At 42.0% G+C, this 22,371-nt stretch overlaps 1 protein-coding gene across 3 annotated transcripts in view; it reads left to right on the forward strand.

The window, feature by feature from the left end:
• The window catches only part of tln2b (talin 2b), an 86,514-nt gene that overhangs the window by 30,881 nt on the left and 33,262 nt on the right, over window positions 1–22,371 (forward strand). For all 3 annotated transcript variants that reach the window (XM_086108391.1, XM_086108389.1, XM_086108390.1), the window contains exons 2-20: window positions 551–721; window positions 816–913; window positions 1,045–1,174; window positions 2,907–3,062; window positions 3,587–3,729; window positions 8,738–8,865; window positions 9,155–9,218; window positions 9,830–9,934; window positions 13,408–13,563; window positions 14,463–14,564; window positions 14,660–14,736; window positions 16,081–16,264; window positions 17,277–17,390; window positions 17,813–17,921; window positions 18,920–19,128; window positions 19,813–19,911; window positions 20,186–20,353; window positions 20,892–21,186; window positions 22,131–22,297. In XM_086108391.1, coding sequence (XP_085964517.1) covers window positions 586–721; window positions 816–913; window positions 1,045–1,174; window positions 2,907–3,062; window positions 3,587–3,729; window positions 8,738–8,865; window positions 9,155–9,218; window positions 9,830–9,934; window positions 13,408–13,563; window positions 14,463–14,564; window positions 14,660–14,736; window positions 16,081–16,264; window positions 17,277–17,390; window positions 17,813–17,921; window positions 18,920–19,128; window positions 19,813–19,911; window positions 20,186–20,353; window positions 20,892–21,186; window positions 22,131–22,297 — 2,640 coding nt within the window. In that variant the 5' untranslated portion in view covers window positions 551–585. The remainder of the gene's footprint in view (window positions 1–550; window positions 722–815; window positions 914–1,044; window positions 1,175–2,906; window positions 3,063–3,586; window positions 3,730–8,737; window positions 8,866–9,154; window positions 9,219–9,829; window positions 9,935–13,407; window positions 13,564–14,462; window positions 14,565–14,659; window positions 14,737–16,080; window positions 16,265–17,276; window positions 17,391–17,812; window positions 17,922–18,919; window positions 19,129–19,812; window positions 19,912–20,185; window positions 20,354–20,891; window positions 21,187–22,130; window positions 22,298–22,371) is intronic.

Consider the following 22,371-nt stretch of genomic DNA (forward strand, 5'->3'; position numbering starts at 1 on the left):
GGGGCGGAGGGGGAGTGCATCTAGGTACACAACAAATTCAATTTCCCAGCTAAAAATGACTACAGGGCCATAACTGAAATAATGAGATTCTTTGCCTTGTGGTATTTTGTATTGTGACTCTGTTTCATATGTTCAAATATGCATGCCATGTCATTCAGGGGCTCAAACGCCCATCAATTTCATCCGGGCGCACAAAACAAAACAAATACTGGTGTTTAGAGAGCATAATAAATTGATTAGCTAAGCCCCTCTCACTAGCTGATTTTACTATGTGTTTAGCTTGCATGGTTGGACCGTAATTCTTCTCTACGGGGAACGCACATCGACGGATAAGTAGGCCTGAAGGCTCTATTGTAAAAGTTAAGTGCGTTACGACATTAAGTTTTTCCCTTTGAGTTCCTCAACAAAAATTTCCAGCCCGTTAGCATAAATTCCGTGGCTAGCATCAAGCTAATGTTCTTCGTCAAATTCTCAATGACTTATTGTGACAATATGCGAGGTTGAAGTGGTTGCCGTATCATGCGGAATCGTTTTCCACTCTGTGTTTTAGGTGTGTAGGCGAGTGAGGCCATTTTACCCCCCAAGATGGTGGCCTTGTCACTAAAGATCTGCGTGCGCCAATGCAATGTGGTCAAGACGATGCAATTTGAGCCATCCACGCCTGTGTACGACGCCTGCAGGATCATCCGGGAACGTGTCCCAGAAGCTCAGTCCGGACAAGGTTCACGGACAATTGAGTTCATCCAAATTTAATGATGAATGTTTATTTTTATCATCATTTACATTCACGCTTCCCCTTTTGTGCTGTGCTCCAGCCTCCGATTATGGTCTTTTCCTGTCTGACGATGATCCCAGGAAAGGAATATGGCTGGAATCTGGAAGAACCCTGGATTACTACATGCTACGAAACGGAGTAAGATTAAGTAGTACAGCGTGAGGTGGAGAACTGTCAGTGTTCACGTATCTGTTAATGTGATTACATTGTTACAGCGCGGCATGCGCGGTATTCCTCTGCTGAGAACCATTTCCTCTTCTGCCTTGCAGGATATTTTGGAGTACAAGAAGAAACAAAGACCGCAGAAGATCAAAATGCTTGACGGCGCAGTGAAGACCATCATGGTGGACGACTCCAAAACGGTCGGGGAGCTTCTTGTTACCATATGCAGTCGAATAGGTGAGTGATCATCCTCTCCCACCGCAGCTGATAAGAATATTTTTTGCCCATCGTCCAAGACTTAAATTATTCATGATCTATTTTATTTTTAGTCCGATGCATAGCAGTTAGCACATACGGAGTGTTTTATCATGTGGTGTTCAGTCTATACTTGGACAGCAGCATTTGTTAAGTAATAAAAGTGTTGTCGCTACAATGGAAAAAGTTCTTATCGCCTCTTGTTTGGAAAATAGGTACCATTTATCACATGGAGAAGATGAAGCATTCCTCCAATGGCCCAGGCTCCTCTCAAAACTAATTTTCTTTCCCCTCTCTTGTCACTTTTAATTACAGTTCACAGAGGACCGTGAATCTGGCAAATAGCAACATTGGAAAGTGTCTGTTTTGAGTTCAGTGTCTTTGCATTAGCTTGTTGTGTACAAAACTATCGAGCCCTACACGACATGGGAAGAAAAACAATTGAATTGTGGCCATGATCGAGATGTAGCGAGTGCATATTCTCTTGTATGCAAGTCAGAAAATCTGTCGGTGTGCGCATTTTCCTAAGGACTTAAGCGGCTGTTGTGTTTTGCGCTCCCGAGGCTCCACTCAAGTCTAGCGCCACTCAAAGGCAAAACATCATATTGCGCGTTTTGCGTCATTTCCCAACTGCCGACAGCGAGCGATGACTGTCACCATCCGACTCGGCTGATTCGTGTTCACTTGCAGACGGGCTGGAGTCGAGAACGGCTGTCCCATATTTGCTCACCGACCGCCCAAAGGCTGTACATGAGCCACTACTCCATTTCAATCGCGGCCAAACATCAACATTATATCTTACTAATTGGTGAAAAAAAAAAAAAGGACATTTGACAACAAGTCGACTAGTCTGTACAATCCCTAGTATGCAATGTCCTTGAGATTGTACTGCTGGTAAAGCAACCTGGCTCGCAGTCTTGGCAATGCTGATTCCTTTCAGCACCACACCGCAATGTCTTTATAGCTCGTCCGCAGTCCAAAACAAATTTAAATCATATCATCCCTGTCTATCATGTAGCTGTAACCCTATCCCAGGGGTGGGCAAACCTTTTGGCTCGGGGGCCGTATTGACTTTTAAAATTTGACAGAAGGGCCAGGTCAGCACGAGCTATGGTACATTAAAAAAAAAAAGGCATTTGTTGACAGTCCATATCAAGCATCAACAGAACAAAAGCATGAAAGTACTGTATTAATATACTTTTTTAAATGACAACAGTGTTGTTGATTACCTATTTTAGCTTGTGCATTGCTGCAGATGGGTTGTGATCAGACCAGTAGAAGTAGAGCGATACAGAGGTCCTAGGTGGTCGAAAAGCCCCCCCCAACCCCTTGTGTTCTGCAACTTCAAGTCAATGCGCCACCTGGCGGTGAAATGCCTGTCAATACTAGTCCAATTGAAATGAATGCAATCATTCACATCGAACCTTAATTGTGGACCAACCTTCGGCGGGCCGGATTAAAAAGACCAATGGGCCGGATTCGGCCCGCGGGCCGTAGTTTGCCCACCTCTGCCCTAGCCTCTACCTTAACGTTGCTTGTAAAGCTGCACTCAATTTGTTTACCCACCTCTCCCATATTTAAAGAACACAACAACAACAAAAACCCCAGAGAAATTGGAAAAAGAACAAGATTGAGAATTTGTTCCATCCGCAACACAAGCTTCTGAAGGCATCTCCTCCCCTGAGAATCCTCCTGACTTGCTTCCTGCTTTCAGGAATCACCAACTATGAGGAGTACTCACTCATTCAGGAGGTGCCGGAGGACAAGAAGGAGGACGGGATGGGAACACTGAAAAAAGACAGAACGCTTTTACTGCGAGACGAGAGGAAGATGGAGAAGCTCAAAGCCAAACTGCATACAGATGATGACTGTAAGTTTTGGCCATCAATAGCATCCTATTCAATGCGATTATTGCACGACACCGGCCACTATGTTGTCATCATTATTGGAATTGTATGGGAGTCAATTTCTATCCCTCAAATTATTTTGAATACTTCCTGAGTGAAAAAAAAAATGAACTTTTGGGTTAAGGATCCAAAAATCTTCAACGGTACCACCACAGTGAAGACAATTCATTGTACACTTAATATTTGCCCCCCTCCCCGTACCTTATTTTCATTTCCCAAGACAACGGCAATTACAAAACATGCAACACACGACAAAATGAATAACAAGACACTTGTTTTTCATTCCCTCAGAAAGAAAACAACCCTGTTAGCACCCGGAAAAATATTTTGACGTTCTCACTATTAATCAAGAGGATGATCCTTCTAAGATAGCGTGTCTCCGCCTGGTTAATTTCACCCTCGGCATACTTCCCTAAGAGCACGTTGGTTAAGTGTGCAACTACTTATTTGAGTGTGTGGTCCGACACAATGTGTATCGATTGCTCAGTGAACTGGCTGGACCACAGCAGGACCTTCAGAGAGCAGGGGGTGGAGGAAAGCGAGACGCTGCTACTCAGGCGCAAGTTCTTCTATTCGGATCAGAATGTGGACTCGCGGGACCCCGTCCAGCTCAACCTGCTTTATGTCCAGGTAGGAGTGGAACATACCGAAGCACTTGTATTTATCACAACATGGTTCGAGCTCCGCAGATGTTTACAGACTGAACTTGATAGGCACCGCGCTGGGCATTAAGCCCCACCGCGTAACTCCAGTCAAAGAGAAACTATACCATTTATAGCCCATGTGGTTTAATAACAACATGCCATGAGAGAGGACAGTTTAACCCAGCAGCACATTAACGGTGAAATAGACAGTTAGGAGTACCACATGGGCAGATGAGAAAATAAAGTTGCCAGACAGTGTGATGGACTGTTTAATATATCTTGTGGGGAAGATGTACTGTTATTTGTGGATGCCTGAGAAGATAATCTTGGAGGATGAAGTTAAGCTTCCTAAGTTAGTCTACTCCTTTTTTGTATTTCTTTTTCTATTCTTCTAGAAGTGCGGGTCGACCTAACTGCTTATAAATAGCGGGCGCCCTGCAGTCACTGAAGGGTTCCCTGAGGGCTGTTAGCTACTCATCAGTGTTTGCGCTCTGCTCACATCACCACACTCCCATTAGCTTCTCCTCTCCGGGGAGAGTATCCCACTGACACAAAGCATCAGACACTCATGCATGGAACAAATAGTTGCAACGCACAATTTTAAAGGACTAGAAAAAAAGCTTCTGCTTGAAAGTAAAGTGAAAGTACAGCCTGTAGTTGTGAATAGCGTTGTTTTCCTGTCTTTTTTTATTTTTATTTTGTTGCTCCACAGCTTTCCTTGCTTTTGTGCAAATGTCATCAATACAACAGCAGTCAATGAAAGTTTACCAATAAAAGCAAAAGAAGCTAAGCCACTCAATCTATTGTATGAAACGTCTGAGGTTGAACACAATCTGACACGGCAAGCTGGCTGAAAAAGAAATTGCTCTCTGCGACTTTAATTTTGGCGGTTGGAAAATACTTTTGGTGCTTTGACACAGACAGCATTCTAGCAAAGGTCAGCCCTTTTAAACTAAAAATAAAATGTTTTACGTACTTAAAAGTGGAAGTTTCAAATCCAAACGGAATTCGTTCGCTGCCATAAACACGATAAGGGACCGGGGATTTTGGATGCTTGTCGAGCTCTGATTTTTCGAGTTGCACCTGAATATAAGTCGCAGGACAAGCCAAACTATGAAAAAGTGATTGATAGTCCGAAACATATGGCCATCCTTTGCTAATTTGAGATCGTCAAAACATGCTAACATTGACACGTTCCACTTTACAAATTTCACAAATAAATAAACACTGTCTTGACTTTTAGCTACAATGTAGCCTACGCAACATGCAATAATATAAGCACGTATGCTAGCGCTAACATAAGATGAGATGTGTACTGGCTCTTCACTGCTATTTTATGCTCCGGTAACAGGTAATCAAGTGATGTCATAGCAAAGACAGAGATGCAATTTACTACTTCCAAGTCTCTGTCATGACAATTATTGAGCCTTCACTTAAACTGGCTAAATGTCCACGTCAACATCATTAGCATGATTGTGAAACTAAAGGGAAGAAAACCAAAGGCATTACTTCATATATATTTATTCAGCTAGCTTGCCTGCTGTTCGCATCTCTCTTTCTCATGTTTTTGTCTCAATATTTTTCTTACCCTCCGCTTCCTTCCCTATCACTTCATGTGTCCACTCCCTCTCTATCTCCCACACATTCTGGCATAATCACACATATCCCCACTCTGGCACACACACACACACACACACACTACTGCGCTGTGTCGATCATGCTGCTAACGCAGAGTCATATTTCCTCTCACAACAACAACCCCGCCTCCTGCCCCTGCCTCATAGTTGCCCTTCTCCATTTATCTCTGCCTCATTGTCTACATCACACTCTGATTGTTACACACTCTGGCAGATTGCGTTGGCTCTTCACATCGGAGAGGCTGTAATTCCACGTAGTGTTAAAATGCCAGAAAGACCCAGAAGAGAGATCATTATCCAAGTGTAACTAACCAACCCCAGGCTTCCATGACTGTGATTCTTTTCTTTGCTGCACCTTTTTTTTTACACAATTTCCAAGCAATCACTCCCTCTGTTTTCTCCCCTTGACATCAAGATTCCAAATTTGGGTTGGTGTGGGTTTTTTTTATTTGTTTGTTTGTTTTTTTGCCTCGTCATTGTGATGACTCAATGATTAGGTAAGATGTTTTGTTCTGTCCCATGTCAGCACACATCGGACACATCGCCAGCGTAGGCCTCATCCCTCCTCCTACTCAACCACTCCCTCTCTGTCACGTGTTTGCGTTGAGAACAGAATAAGCCACCATGGGAATAACTTCACCCAATAGTACTACACTGCAGCTTCCACTCTATTGCCTAATTTTAGCCAATTCCCAAAGCAGACTGGTAGTGACAAGATCTTTTATTAGAAAAGCTGGGCCAGATGAGGAATTACTGCTGGAATTTGTCAGCTAACAATAACTTCTTTTTCCACAGTTCATCATTTAATGTTCCAAACGTGTGTTAAGGGCTACTTGTAGAAAAGAACATCTTTCTTTCGATGTTACTATTTGTTTTTCCTTTCACTGTGGCACCGGTACTGTTTTGTATCGTTATCATTGTCCTGTAATGCTTGAGGAGAGTTTAACAAGGAATGAAATAATAGCTAAACAAATCCTTTTTTTTTTCACTTGTATAGAAATATATAGGCATATTGATACAGTATATAGGCAGGGCAAGTTTATGTGGAGAGTAAAATTTGTACACAAGGTGCTTTACTGCTAGATAGAAAAACATAAAAAGGAATTTCAAACTATTGTATATGCACTTCAAAATCTAAATATTGAAGTCTTTTACATGCTTATTTCCTGCATTAGCAAGTATGCTTAGTGAGCACCGCTGTCAGTTGCTTCGGGTATCCCTGTTTAAGCATTTCTATATTTGTCCACCACCGTGCTGGGCCACAGAGGGCCGGGTGACCTCAGGCTGTTTTGCGTCACAGTTTGTGACGTCTCGTGCTACATACGCTTCTTTTTGTGAAGCTCGGGTCAAAAGCCATACAACCAGAGCTGTCTATCACTTTCCACATCTGCCAAGAGAGAATTCTGATCCGGTTTGGAATACAGTATCTTCATCAGTCACATAATTCAATTTAGTATTCAGTCTGCCACTGTTACCCCTTCAGATACAAGTGAAAACGAGCAGTGTCTAGTGACTGAATTCACCTGACAACAAAGTAACCGTTTGACATTGTGAACTCATCTTAAAAAAAGAAGCTTCAAGCAATTGAATGCTGTTCCCAGTTAATGTTTACTGTCAAACTAAACGCAATACAAAATAAATTACATGTTGTGTATTTACAATAACCACATAATGTTGCCATTAGCATGCTAGCTTAATGCTAGCATTTAAAGGGAAGCATCAGCAATGGGCGAATGAATAGTATCTATATGGTGCGTTGTAACGCTTCAAAGCAAATATTTGGAACACAAAAAATGCCATAACATGTTTGTTTTTTTGTTGAAATAGCACATCTACAAAGAGTTAAATGTTAACTTGGTATAATTTCTTCCCCTTCTAATGAAATCCAATACAATACTCTGTCATAGTGGATTACCACTGACATTTTCCTAAATAGTTGTAGCTGATTAAGGTGCTCAAAATAACACTTTTTGATATGATCAAATGTACTGTAGTTCTACACTTTAGTACGACAACCACAATTGATTTTGATTTTCCTGAGTGTTCGATTTTGCATAGTTGACGATGCAACACCTGAACAATGTGGAAAAAGAATCGAATTGCACTTTTCCCTCAATATTGCGATTGCGACTTATCATGTAATTATTTTTACCAAATATGATTTTTAGAATCGTTAACTTATTCAGCACTTTGACTTTTAACCATTCACGACCGCAACGTTGCGAAATTCAACCAAACAAATGTGGTGTCAAAATAAATCAGTAAATCATAAATCGGATTACAACAATAATGCAAACGAACTGGACTGCACCTCTTAAGCATTGCACTTATCTAGACACGATATTAAAAAAAACCCAATAAATTACACGTGTATATTTAAAAGAAAAGACTAAAGACCAACCGAATCGAGGCATAGGTTTTGTTTTTTGCCCAAATTGTAGCCTTTGCGATGTGTATTTGAATTTGATTAATTGTCCAGCCCTATTAATGCAAACATTAAACCGTGTCTTCCCCTTGTTTTCACTGTCACACACACACACACACACACACACACACACACACAACATTGCACTGGCGAGCACGTCGCAGATGATGGCATGCGTGAGGGCTAATTTTCGAACATCCCAGTCTACAAGAGCTTATGCGCTCCACTGTGCACCGCACTGGGGAAAGGACTCATGAGCACAAGTGCAGGAGATTGTTGTCCTCATTACAGTCGTGTAAGCCGCCAACTAATTGTTCACTTAAGTAATGAGACATAAGAACGAGTCAAGCCGGAGCTCTGTGCGCATACAGTCGGCTTGCCGATACTAAAAGCACTGATGGGGCCTCTTTCTCACTATCTGCAATGCTCTCATCTTCTGAAGCATTAATTTTGCAGCACTAAACTAGAAAGCAAGAGAGAAAGCTTGCTTGCCTCTGGAGAGAAAATCCAACATACACACTCACACAAAACCCTTTCAAGGATGTCAACAAAAGCTTCGCCCTTTCTAGCCGCCTTTATTGTCATGTTGACAGCCTGGCTAAACAGACACCGGAATTTTGAAATGCACCTTTTTGCCTAATGGAAAAACACAGCTGTAAAATGGATTCGGTTTCATTAATGGTCATTGCGCAATGCAGTGAAGGGAGGATGCTGTGAAAGCCTGATGTGTGTGTAATTTCGTGTCGACATGTTCAGTATGTAATGTGCCGTGATAAGCAGATGAAACCAAATCATCTGACTTTAGTGCCAGGAGGACATTCAAGACATACTGTTTGATCAAGTGCACATTGCGCATTTGGAATCCAATCTTTTGCCTTTGTGGCGGTATGCTCTTTACTACTTTTCCTTCCTTTTCCTCGTTTCTCCTCCAGGCCAGGGATGACATATTGAATGGATCCCACCCCGTCTCCTTTGACAAAGCCTGTGAGTTTGCAGGGATCCAGGCTCAGATCCAGTTTGGACCCCACGTGGAGCACAAACACAAGCCTGGATTTCTCGAGTAAGCGTTTGCACTCAGATGCATTAACTCCAATGATTACAATGGTTCTGTACGCTAGTACTACTTTTAAATATTCACTTTCCAGCTGTGCATGTAAGATGATGTTTTCCATCACGTATGTTATTTCCCCTCCTGGAAAACTCCAGGGGGGTGTCAGCTGTTACAACTGTTTTCGGCTCTCGAGGCAGTAGAGCAAGAATGACCTCATATGTTGAGCTATGCTCAGAGAGAGAGGAATGCCTGTCGGTCACCAACAGCAAACATGTGAAAATGTCATTTCTCTCCATAGCCTGAAGGAATTCTTGCCGAAAGAATACATCAAGCAAAGAGGGTCAGAGAAAAAAGTATTCCAAGTACGTATACGCTACATTGTTTAGTGGTCGTATCGTCAGTATTGGACAACGGTTAAAATAGAGTTGTTATATGTTGACAGTGTGTTTGAACCGCAAACAACAAATGCTAGTCAGCAGTACATTTTAATCAGAGATGACTTTTGATGTCCCTCAACGTATTTTTGTCGCTGATTTGAAAAATGCCTTTTTTTCTATCACATCAGGTTTTTGAGATATTTTCATTTTTGCTTTTTAAGTTTGACGTATAAAAGTTTGCAGTGCGGATTTGACAGTGTTTTAATTAAACTTAAAAAAAGGCCACCTGTTGCTGAACCTAACCCTCAAACCATAGATATTACTAAATATATTACTGTACCACATATTACTTGATTATTATTATTATTAGTTAGTTTTATTATTATTGTGGTTACTGCTGTTGTGGGGGGGGTTGTATTGTTTTGGGGGGGTTTTCTAATGAAAAACTGATGTGCTAGAGAAAAGCAAAGACAGATTCGGAGTCACCGAAAAAAAAAAAAAAAAGATCCACAAAAGTTTACTTGAATCTCTGATTTGAATTTTTTTTTTGAATTATTTGGATGCTGGAGAATGTTTTTTTAATCTTCTGTGCGCAGGATCATAAAAACTGTGGAGAGATGACAGAGATAGAAGCAAAAGTGAAATATGTAAAACTGGCCAGATCATTGCAAACATATGGAGTGTCCTTTTTCCTGGTGAAGGTAAGGACCAAATGCTGTACACTAAGCCCATAAAGCACACAGTGTAACATACGGATACTTTTTTGTTTGTTTGTTTGAATGTAGATTAAAAAGTCATGTACTGCAATTGCAATTGGTACATAAATGACCGAATGGTTTCACTTGGAAATATTGTCTTTCACGGGGTGTTTTGAGAGTCACTCTGCACTTGAATATTTATGAGATATTATTCAGTATTATTTAATGTACCTCCTGCAGTCTATACTGAAACAAGTCCGTTCATAAAAATTGAACGTTTTTCAAGATCTCACTGTCTGTAGGACCATGAAGGTGTCTTTGAGTTGGGATTGAATGAGCGAGTCACGGGGGGAGGGGCTAGTGCAAGCAGGAAAAGTCCCTGTAACAGGAGGCCATTTGGTGAAATTATTGACAGCTGAGGACTTACGACTTTTTATCAGATAGCTAGGGTAGACTAGCATAATAGTATTTTACATCTGACATATTAATGTCATTTTTAGTCAACTCTTTCCACAGGCTTGAGACACTGTCGCTAGTTTTCTGCGTAACCCCGCCACCCGTTCCCATCAGCAAAGCATCCATGTTGTTAATGCCAAAACCCGTGATTGCCCATTAATCATCTTGGAGCTCTAATCAATGCGGAATGGTAAAGTATTCGACTAGTCAGTTCAACCCCAAGAAGCCAGGCACCAAGATGTAATGTATGGCTCTTTGGTCACTCCACAAAGTAAGCCGGAATGGACACCAAATCACCCGTCAAGGACAAGCGTTCTATAAAGTGGATGAATGAAAGCAAAACTATCTTCCTTGCACTTTTGCCCTGAGCAAGATGTCACGAAGTGGTATTTATTATCGAAAATGTCATCAAGTGTATATTTCATGTGGGGAAAAAACTGTGTCGACCCTCATCCGAAACATTACAGGCTTATTAAAACTAATTACAAGCTTAATGAGCTGTGCATTAGTCCGTACTCTGATCGTCTGGTGACGGTAGCAGTTCTGTTATTTTGTGGTTTGTGGCAGTGTTGCGTGAGACCATAATCAAGTTGCACCCGCGGGTATCATAAAAACTCGCTGCCCTCGGCCTCTTTCATGAACTTTGAGGGAAGTAGCAATATTGGATTGCAGCTCGTCGTAATGGACGTTAAATTGCACTTTTGGCCCCGTAGTTGAAGCACATCACAAGGTTCAGATTTGCTTTGCCTATACGTAAGGGCGCGCGCGTCGAAATGCACAAGCGCTTTTCTGTGTTCGATGAGGAAACATAGTGATGGAGGATTCGAAGCGCTGCTAAATAATTCAGAGCAACTGCACTCTGCTGCTGTTGCGAACAGAGGCTCAAGCACACACCTGGGTTTGTTGACATGGCGGCTGAGAGTTTATTTAATCTTCCATTTATCTTCTGTCAGTCTTTAATCACCACAGGCTTTTGTTTGGCAGGTGCTCTTTGGCCGTAAACATCCCGGATGTGAAAATAGTGTGCACAAGCGGTGTGTGTGTTTGTGAGTGTCAGCGCAAAATGAAATCCCCCTATATTGGGATTTCCTGCACGCGCATGTTTGAAAACCTTGACCAAAGTTCCCCATTTTGTAATAACTGCCCACTTAAGGAAAGAAAGAAATCGGACTTCCTGCGTCAATAGAAAATTGACATCGAAACTCATGTAAATTGAATTAGGGATGTCATAATGAATTGAAAAGAATGTGGGAGGAAACTGGAGTACCCAGAGAAAACCCACGCAGGCCCGGGGAGAACATGCACACTCCATACAGGAAGGCCGGAGCTGGAATCGAACCCGGCACCTCTGCACTGTGAGGTCGACGCACTACAGTCAATTATGTCGTACATTTATTTATTTTCATGTTTAGTTCTGGTACTAACAAAACAAAAGCAACAAAACACAGATAAGATAAAAATGTAGTGAAGCAGTCACAATAATTATGATTATTTATTTTTTTGGTAAAGTTACAAAAATTTACTGTTTGTAACAAAGACAAAATGCAGGTGTTAAAATGAGTCATTTTGTTTATAAAAAAAAAATATTAAAAATCAATTGGAATCGAAATCAGGAACTGAAAATCGGAAAATCACATTGAATCAGGGCTTGAGTGAATGAAATGCTTTGAACAAACCTGTTTATGATAATATCATGGACACTGAGTTTCTGGGTTTTGTTGAGTCATTGACCTTGAGGTTTTCCCATGAAGTACCTTTTTGCTTTTCTCACAACTCTTTTTTTTTTTTTTTTTTTTTTTTTTAAAGAGTCCAATAAAAATTGATTACCCTGACCTTTCTCAAAACTGCCTCTATCACAGCACGCTAATTATCTCTGCCGAGCGCGATATTTGTCTTTAATGACTGGTTCTGCCGATTTCGTTCATTATCTTAGTTTTGTTGTTTGTTTTTTTGGAGGGGGGGGGGTGGGGGTTCTCGAATGAATGGCTGGTATTATGCCACATTGATCCCATTGATCTCTTTGGGGTGAATTCGGAAAGTAGATGCAATATGAATAAATAATCTTTCTTGCTAACAATTACCAAACAAAAAAAAAAACAACAACTCTATACCTGTCATGCATCCAATTTGACAGAATTGGCTGTGCGTATGCTGTGCCAGCAGCTGTATTGCCAAACCACGTTTCATTTGTGCCTGAGCCAGACTTAGCGATTGACAATGATTTTAATTAACACTCTTCGCACATGCTTAACGCCTTACGGTTTTATTTGACTCACTTGCAAATTCAGTGTGTTTGCAACAGTGTCATTTTACAAAGTGGACAGTTGTTGTCATTTAAAACAAAGGTAACAATTTCATTTGTGGTGCTCGTTTTGGTTAAAAGCTGAGTGTTAAGTCACATTGGAGGATTCCTACTAGGCTATATTGCCGACTACATTTTTTTTTTTAACCCTTCCAAGGACAATGGTTACTACAGTGGACAGTTTATCATATTATCAGGCTACAAAGTGCATGAAAGGGTTAATGGTGAATCTTTGCATTTTTGTTTTCTTGCAACTCCTGCAAAAAATAAAAAAATTAACGTCTGGATGAAACCTCCCTCTTTTGGCTGTTGAGATCCAAAATGAGAGCCATTTACTCAAACGTTAAAGCCTTGAAGGAGGTCTGCAGTGGATGTCTATTGCCCTCGCGAAGTAGGCTCCAATATAATGAATTTCCAGTGGGCAGGGGAGTCAGTGGAGCTGCTCAGGCAGAGTGCCGGCTGAAGCACAACGCTGCAGCGCTGACGGTGACTAAAGCCTGTGGAGACCCTGCTCGATAAAGCAGCAGTTAAATAAGACTGAAATCTGCTGGGTCAGTTCACAGCTGCCCTCCCGATCCGTCGAGGGGGGGGGCTCAGAACACTACCGGCGCAGCATGTGCATTAACATGGCGTCCACGTCTCAAATGAATCATCTTGTGGAGGTGTTTAGCACCGGCATGAATATGATGTGATGGGGTTTTTTTTCCCTATCCGACAGGAAAAAATGAAGGGTAAAAATAAATTGGTCCCACGCCTGCTGGGGATAACCAAAGAGTCTGTGATGCGAGTAGATGAGAAGACGAAAGATGTGGTGCAGGAGTGGCCGCTGACGACGGTCAAAAGATGGGCCGCCTCCCCTAAGAGCTTCACCCTGGTAATGTTGGACTCTCAACATCTCATCTGCGGCACAAACTCATGTTCCCGTTTTCTAATCCCGTGCGCCTAATCTACATTCCATGCTCAGATTTGCGTGAGATGTGAATGAATCTCAAATTCAACCTTTCCGATCATTTACAGCAGATTGAGCTTTCATTAAATTGTTCAGACAACATCTACTGGCTGGCTATTTCATCAAAAAGAACAATTGAAGCCTTGGGAGGATTGTGCAGACTTTCGATGTATTATTTATCCCCCCCCCAAAAAAAATTTTTTTTTCTTTTTGTTTTATCAGATAGCATATTTGAAAAAGTTGCTCCTTGAAAGAGATGTCGAGATGTGCCAACCATCGCACATCCAGAAGAGGGAGACTCGTATTATACCGTGTTTTTGCACTTTTTAGGCAGCAATTTTTAGATTCAGCGCTTCTTATTTTTAATCAACTCTACAGCGGAAACCCGCATATTTGACATTGACGGATTTGCATATTCCCAGATTTTTGTCAATTATTTTTTTCAGATTTTTTTGTTATTTTAAAGCTTGTTTTTTGTCTTCCTCCACATCTTCCCCCCTGTTTTTTTGTGCAAAATGCATGAAATGTGAATGAATCTGCATCTTTTTTGTTTTTCTAAGCTTTTTAGTGGGTGTGGATTACATCAGTATTTTTGCTACCCCCCCCCCCCCCCCCCAAGTCCTATATCACATACATCAAAGCCTGCTTGATTTTCCTTTGGTTTAGAGCTGGATTAATGAAGGCTTTTATGTATCTATTATTTATCTGCGAGCCTGCTTCAAGGGTGGCGTTATATGGAATGCGCAAGAAATATTTGGTCGACATTCAAATGTTCCGATTCAATCACCATTTGACTGGCCTGGAATCTCTGTTTTGCCTGAAAGGATTTTGGTGAGTACCAGGAGAGTTATTACTCTGTCCAGACTACAGAGGGAGAACAAATATCCCAACTCATTGCCGGATATATTGACATCATTCTGAAAAAGGCAAGCCCAAAATCGACTGGTGTTTTAATCCATAGGACCTGCTTTGACTTTACATTTTGCTCAACATCATTTTCCGCGTCCTCCTTCGCTCACAGAAGCAGAGTAAGGATCGCTTCGGCCTTGAGGGAGATGAGGAGGCCACCATGTTGGAGGAATCTGTTTCCCCTAAGAAGTAAGAGACATTTCTCTTTCACTGATTTTTGTTGTCTCTGTATGACTGGCATCTGTTTCCAGCATTGCTACACGATGTGGACAAAATTATTCGGATAGTCGATGAAAATGGAGTCACGAATAAATATGGAGTCGCGTCCCACATTATCCACCCTGTGAGATTTGTCAGTTCCTCCACAAAAATATTTTGAAGGTCTTCCCAAACTATTTCCACAAATTTAGAAGAGTATTTTATTCTGGAGGGCTTGAGTGTCTCAATACTTTTGTCTTGATCGAGTATGGCTGTAGTATTTCTTTGTTTTATTTCTTTGTAGTATTTGAGTGCTGTCGACGAAAATCCCAACATCCCCGCAAAGTAACTGCACGAGCCGCCGTTCTTATTTTTCATCACAAGAAAAACGTCACCGTTTGGAGCTTACGATATCACAAAGGTTAAGACATCATGTCTTGGAAATAGATTTATGCAGTCATTTTCATTTCCCAGCTGGTTGCTGCTTCTCCCAGTTTTCCCATGTGCCCTGCTGACTGATGGAAACTAATGCAATGCTTGTTTTGTGCTCGATCACACCCTTCATCAAAACACACACGCGCGCACACACACACACACACACACTCTGGAAATTTGTATTCACCAGGGTTCTCCGGTACAATTGGACATCGTGCCCCTGCTGCGTTCGGGCCAGTTGACTCGGATGTTCTCACTCCCAAACAAATTGCTGTTTCTCTCTCCCCCCCACCCCCCCAAAAAAAATTTATACAACAGTCATAGAACGTTGTTCTTTTTTTTTTTTTTGTGCTAAAATAATTTATCTGAATATGCTTACTCGCCATGGCAACAGTACATTTGTGTAAGCATTGTTTTAATTACAGATGAAGTGTTTACAAGAAGGGCTTTCAGCCCGCGTTTCAGTTGTTGCCCTCCGACAAGACGCCATTTATGTGACGGCTTGTTTGATGACATTACATTCCGCGTTTGCCAAAACAATGACTCCATCGAGCAAGCATGACTGAAAACTAACACCGGTTGGAGCGCAACAATTTGACACTCGCTTTATATGCAGTTATTGTCATTGTTGAATATATTCGCAGGGTATCGCAACCTTTCAAAAACTAAGGGTTACTTGGTGCTGCAAATTCCATTTTACCCCTTTCATGCACCCTGTAACCTGATAACACGATAATCGGTCCACTGTAGTTGCTGCTGTCCCTGAAAGGGTTAATGCCCAAAAACTGCTCAATTGATCAGAATGCCGAATGTTTATTCACTGCAGCCATGATGTAGTGTCTGTATTTATTATGTTCACCACTTACTGCCGCTCTCTCATCTCTCTCCTCTTGTCTCAAGGTCCACAATTTTACAGCAACAGTTCAACCGGGTGGGTCGGGTGGAGCATGGCTCAGTAGCCCTACCAGGTATAATTCGCTCAGGGTCCGCTAGCAACTCTGACACTTTCAATGTAGGCACCATGCCCTCTGCCCAACAACAAATCACCACTGGACAGATGCACAGAGGACATATGCCACCGCTGGTGAGTCCATAATTATTTACCATTAAGGTCATTAAGTGCCTCAGATAAATGCCGCTGGGCACATTAGTGTCATCGGGTGTGCCGCAGGAAATGATATATCCAGTACCACTAATTTGGTCCAAAGAAGACCCATTTCCTCCAAACAGTGTATCTTTTTCAATTATTAAGCCCGTCCAACAGTATGTGGCGATCAGCAGTATCAGAAGCAGCACAAGCAAGATCCCGTAATGAAAGAGCAGAATCTACTGACTTTGTAGTGCCACGCAAAACAATTCAATGCTTTTCCACTAGATGCCCGAAGCTAAATAATGAACCTGTGTATCCATTTTGTCACATTTTTGCCTGATGTTTTTTAATGTAATCACATGCCTTTGCCCAGTATAGGTTGGGAAAGTAGCGCGTTTTCTTATGTTATTTCTGATTCTGTGCTTTTTGTCAGTACAATTTTCATTCAAAGAAAAAAAAATCTGTGGAAAAAAACGGAGGATTCATCTTTGTTTTGTGCATTATAAACGAAAACAAAAATGTGAACCTTTTTTTTTTTTTGCTTCCATTCTCTTGCGATGAACTGGCAAACAACAAAATCAAAGACTTTTTCTATGGGAACAAAAGACCCATTTCTCTCACAGTGTTCGCCAATCTGTCTATACCACCGTTGTGAAATATCAAGATGCTGGTTGCATTACTGACAGCATGGTTATTGCACAGGTGTGCCTTAGGCTGCCCGCCATAAAAGGACACTTTAAGGTGCGCCACAGATTTTGACGCAGGTTTTGATGGGATGCGCAATCGGCGCGCGTGCTTGCTGCAGCAATGGCCACCATTGAGTGTTCATGTTTTCTTTCTTCAACTATGTGAGCAATATTTAAAAGACATACTGTACTGTCCACCTTTTGTGCACACAGAAAAAGTCGAAGGAAAATGGACGCCAAGTAAAAGTGTTCTTCATTGTTGATGTTACTGTCCTCATATTGAGCTTTCTTCACAAAACATCTCTTTTCCTGGTTGTCAGAATCTAGCCCAGCAGGCCCTGATGGGGACAATCAACAGCAGCATGAATGCCGTGCAGCAGGCCCAGGCTGACCTGGGACATGTCGATAATCTGCCTCCTCTTGGCCATGACCTGGTGTGTCCTCTCCTCATACTCAACATGCTCACGGGCCACAAAAGAAGGACCACCTGTGTATTGTGATGAGATGCCATAGAAGAGCTGTAGCAAAAAAATCTGCCTTTAGAAATAATAATAATGCCCGGGTTTTGTTTAAAAAAAAAAAAAGCTGAATTGTTGATACCACCCTTTTATGAGATGTATTACCAGTCGGGCGTAATGAAGGGTCCACTCAGTACATTTTCTATGAAAAATGCTTTGCCCCTGATTGCGCAATATCCCATCATGTCCTCAAACTCACTCTGTTTCACTTTTTTCCCCCCCCTCCTCTTAATGCATTCTGATATTAACCACAAATGTTCAGTCGCATGCCAGCATTTATACGGGATCAGGGTCTCCTAATGTGTCTAAAGCGCCCTTTCCTTTTGTTCCACTAAAAGGCATCCAGAGTGTGGGTTCAGAATAAAGTGGATGAATCCAAACATGAAATCCACTCTCAGGTTGACGCCATCACTGCTGGAACGGCATCTGTGGTCAATCTCACTGCAGGTAAAAAGTCCAGAAGAATATAGAAAATGCAAGAATGAGGTATCCATGCACACAAATTTACACACACTTATGGCGAGTTAAACTGAAAAAGTATTGTGTAGTTACTCGTACGGCATTTGATCATTGTGATAGTCGTCTTGTTTTTATGAATTGCAAATTATTGCGAAAAATTAAAACAAAAAAAAAAACATTTTATGCTGCATAATAAATAACTCATATGGGCCAGTGGATACACTGTCATCATTGTTGTTGTCCACTAATTGGTCCTGATGTGAATCATTGCTATCCTATTTGCAGCTGTAGTTGATGTAAAACTTCATAGCCCCGGAAGATGTGGATTTTGAAAGGGAGCTCTCCAGTCATCACGTTGTTTGTTAGGTTTTGGGAAATGATCTTGAAAGATATTAGCCTGCCTCCTCAAGTTGTGCAATCAGTCAGTTGTATTTGTGAGATAAAAATTGATTTGTTGTTTTTTATTTATTTTTAATAGAGCTAAATCTTGAAAAGAAAGGAGAGGGGGAAAAAACAAGATTTGGCCAAAAGGCATCTTTAGGATTTTTAAAACTGGCAAAGCAAAAAAAAAAAAACAGAGCCAACAATAATTCTATTGAAGTTTCAGTGACGACGGGCCCAAATTTTCCTCTAAACAAGGAAGCATTTCTGATTTCTCTTCATAGAAACAGTGAATTTTATTGCTCTAAAGATCAGGCAATGCGTCTCATTGCTCCTTGTGTTGCTTGGCACCATTCCAGCCTTTTTTTGCTGGGTCTTAATCTTACCTCACCATCTGTTTGGTGACACTTCCTCCACCATCCACATGGAAGATTTGCTCCTTCGCAGGCATTGTCTCCCTCAATTTACTGATCTCAATAGAAACGTCACCGACTGCTCCAATTGTAGCTCTAATAAGTGGCGCGATGGTACAACATATGACATATGCTCTGCACAATGTACCGGTCTGACATTGAACCACAGTGGTGGCGCGCTTCCCTCCACAGGTGAGCCCACGGAAACTGACTACACGGCGGTTGGTTGCGCCATCACTACTATCTCCTCCAACCTGACTGAAATGTCGAAGGGCGTCAAGCTGCTCGCCGCCTTAATGGACGATGAGATCGGCAGCGGACACAAGCTCATGGGTGCCGCCAGGATGCTGGCGGGAGCGGTGTCGGATCTGCTCAGAGCCGTTGAGCCTGCGGCCGCTGAGGTGTGCCGCCCTTTTGTTATTGTAGTGACTTGCACGGGCGGCGTTTAACTTGACCTTTTCTTGAGCGACTGTAAATTCGGTGATTTGTTTCGAATACAGGTTTGAAGGTAATTGCTAGCTGAGAAGTAAAGTATGCGGTACTCAATTGTAGACATGCAGCGTTAAACTGTTTTGTCACCATTTCAGTTTTGTTTGTTTTTTTGGAGCGTTGCACTTGAGGTCCACCATGAATCGCCCTGCACCCAGTCGATAAGAACTTCAGCTATTTAGTGCATATCAGCGTTAAATGGTGCTATTTCAGTGTGAAGTTAGCTCGCTAGCTATGCCGACATCCCGAAAATGCATCTTTGGATGGTCCGTTTGCATAGCCTCTTTAGAGTGCCTCGTGGTCGCAATGAGTGCACGCACATCCTGCAGAGAAAGGTGGAAAGGAGGAAAAAAAAATTAAAAAGACATGACAGCCAGTAAAGTGTTTGCAAGACATCGGCTTGATTTTTCATGATTTTAAAGTTTTGTTTGATTTACTATTTTCACGTGTTTTCACTTTACAGGGACTTTGACATTACTTCTGAAATTGACTTAATGATTTGAAACCTGAAAATTGTGCTCGATCACGTCTGGAAGCATTCGTGTGTGTAGGCCAAGTGGGCCGTACTGAATGTGGTGATGTCATCTCCCCCACAGTCCAGGCAGACTGTGCTGACTGCAGCAGGAAGTATCGGACAAGCCAGCGGGGACCTGCTCCGTCACATGGGGGAAGGGGAGACTGATGAGAAGTTCCAGGTTGGACCCCACCCTCTCCTTGTTCCTATGACAATGCTGGCCAAACATGAAGACCTCACCTCATTATGTCAATGCACGATTATATCATTGGTCCGCGCTTTATTCTTAGATGATTACTTCATGTAGTTTTGCGTCATGGAGAGTTTTCAGCAATAACCCAAACATTTCAACACATATTCAGTAAGATAAATAGGATCCAGTAGTGCCCTGAAAGGTTTTTTTTTTTTTTTTTTTAACACTGTCCTATATAAGGACATTGGTTGTTGCTTTGCAGGACACCCTGATGAATTTGGCCAAGGCAGTGGCCAATGCAGCTGCCATGTTGGTTCTGAAGGCCAAGAATGTGGCCCAGGTGGCCGAGGACACCATATTGCAGAACCGCGTGATTGCGGCCGCAACTCAGTGTGCCCTTTCCACCTCACAGCTGGTAGCCTGCACCAAGGTAATGATGTGAAAGTAGTTGGGTTGCGTAGCCAAGTCGGTAGAGGACATCCTTTTCAAATGAAAAAACCTTGTGAATGGTACACGCTCATGCATAAGAGAATGGCTTTACGCACAGAACTCCACCAAAGTCAAACAAGCCGATTTTGGATCGGAACTAACGTCATCGTCACCAGTCATCATTCCAAATTTTATTGGCGTCATTATATTCTTAGAAATTAACAGATGAAAATCTTAAAATATAATACTGGATGAGAAGCATTTTTTTTTGTTTGTTTTTTGTTTTGTTTTTTAATGGGTTCCCCTTTTCACATGCACAACCCAAAAAATGCACAACCTGAAAGTAATTTACGTTCTCACGAACAAAGTGATCCTATTAAACACACAAAAGAAAAAAAACAAAACGGCTGTGGTCTTAATTTGTAATTCCAGATTTTGAAAAAGATGTTATTGTCATATTACAATTCCATCTTTATTTATTTCGCACCAGCTGCAGCTGTAACAAAACCGCATTCTCAGATTCTTGTGACTTCTTGCAGGTGGTGAGTCCAACCATCAGCTCCCCCGTATGTCAGGAGCAGCTTGTGGAAGCCGGGAAGCTGGTGGACCGCTCCGTGGAGACGTGCGTCAAAGCTTGCCGCTCAGCCAGCGACGATGGCGACCTGCTGAAGCAGGTCGGCGCAGCGGCCGGCGTGGTGAGCCAGGCCCTCAGCGACCTTCTGCAGCACGTCCGCCACTACGCCAGCTGCGGCGAGCCCATCGGACGCTACGACCAGGCCACTGACACCATCATGAACGTCACCGAAAATATTTTTACTTCAATGGGCGATGCCGGTGAGTATCCAAAAGTGAGGCTACGGCAGGAGGCGGGGATTCATTTGTTGAAATTGGGATTCAACTGCAGCATAGGTGTCAACGCATAAAAAGGAATCATTTCCGAGACACCCAATTTTCTGGGGTTCAGTACCAAACTTTTCATTTAAAAAAAAAATAAAATAAATAAAACTACTGTGCACTCAACCTTCAAGAACAAAGCTTATATTTATTTATTTATTTAGCAAAGACATTTTGCCGGCAACAAATCAACAGTGATTTATACCCACCAAGCAATCTGTATTCTCCAAGGCTGTACATGTAGGCTGTAAAACATCCCGGCGTCTCGTCTCTCGAAGGAGTGACGGGTGAGTGATTTCCGACTGGACGTGGGTGTTTGGGAAACATAGCTTTTTATAGCACATGTGTGGGGAGACGCGTGCATGCTCACTCTGGCCACAACTCCAGTTTCATATGCGATTTAATGAGATCAGCATAAAGCTGTGCACTCGTTGTCAAATAAAGGTGCTCATTTCCATATACTGGAGTAGAATAAGCCTTATTATTGGTGGGGTGATCGGTGCTGGAAAATAATGCGGGATCATACTCGCAGGCGTTTGTTGGAGCAAATCGGTATCCATTAGTGTAAAAATGACAGCTTTATGTAAAAATGGAAGAAGAAAAAAAGATTCAGGAGAGAAATTGTGAAGTCGGAGGTCATTGACGTTGAGCGAGAGGATCCTTAACTTGAAGTCAGGGTTCTTCCACACAAATGTATCCAAGCATGCATTTATGGCACTTGCTTTGTGCCGTTGAGCACAGTCTTGCTGGAACAGACGAAGAAAATTGTCCAAAATCCCGTCATACGATAAAGAATGAATACCGATTTTATTTTGATTGACTTCCACTATTATCCTACAGTGACTTGGTACAAATGTGACTTTTTTCCTTTCTTGTGCTAATAGGTGAGATGGTGCGCCAGGCCCGAGTTCTAGCGCAAGCCACCTCTGACTTGGTCAATGCCATGCGATCTGACGCCGAGGCAGAAGTGGATGTTGACAACTCCAAGAAGCTATTAGCCGCAGCTAAACTGCTGGCTGACGCTACAGCTAGAATGGTGGAGGCAGCTAAGGTACAAATGTTTTTTTCTTTTTTTTTTTTCTTACTATTGGTTGATGATTCGATGTTCATCCCTTTTACATGTTT

Source organism: Hippocampus guttulatus, chromosome 4, assembly GCF_054856545.1.
Source record: "Hippocampus guttulatus isolate MCC_2025c chromosome 4, RoL_Hgut_1.0, whole genome shotgun sequence".
In the NCBI taxonomy this organism is placed as follows: domain Eukaryota; kingdom Metazoa; phylum Chordata; class Actinopteri; order Syngnathiformes; family Syngnathidae; genus Hippocampus; species Hippocampus guttulatus.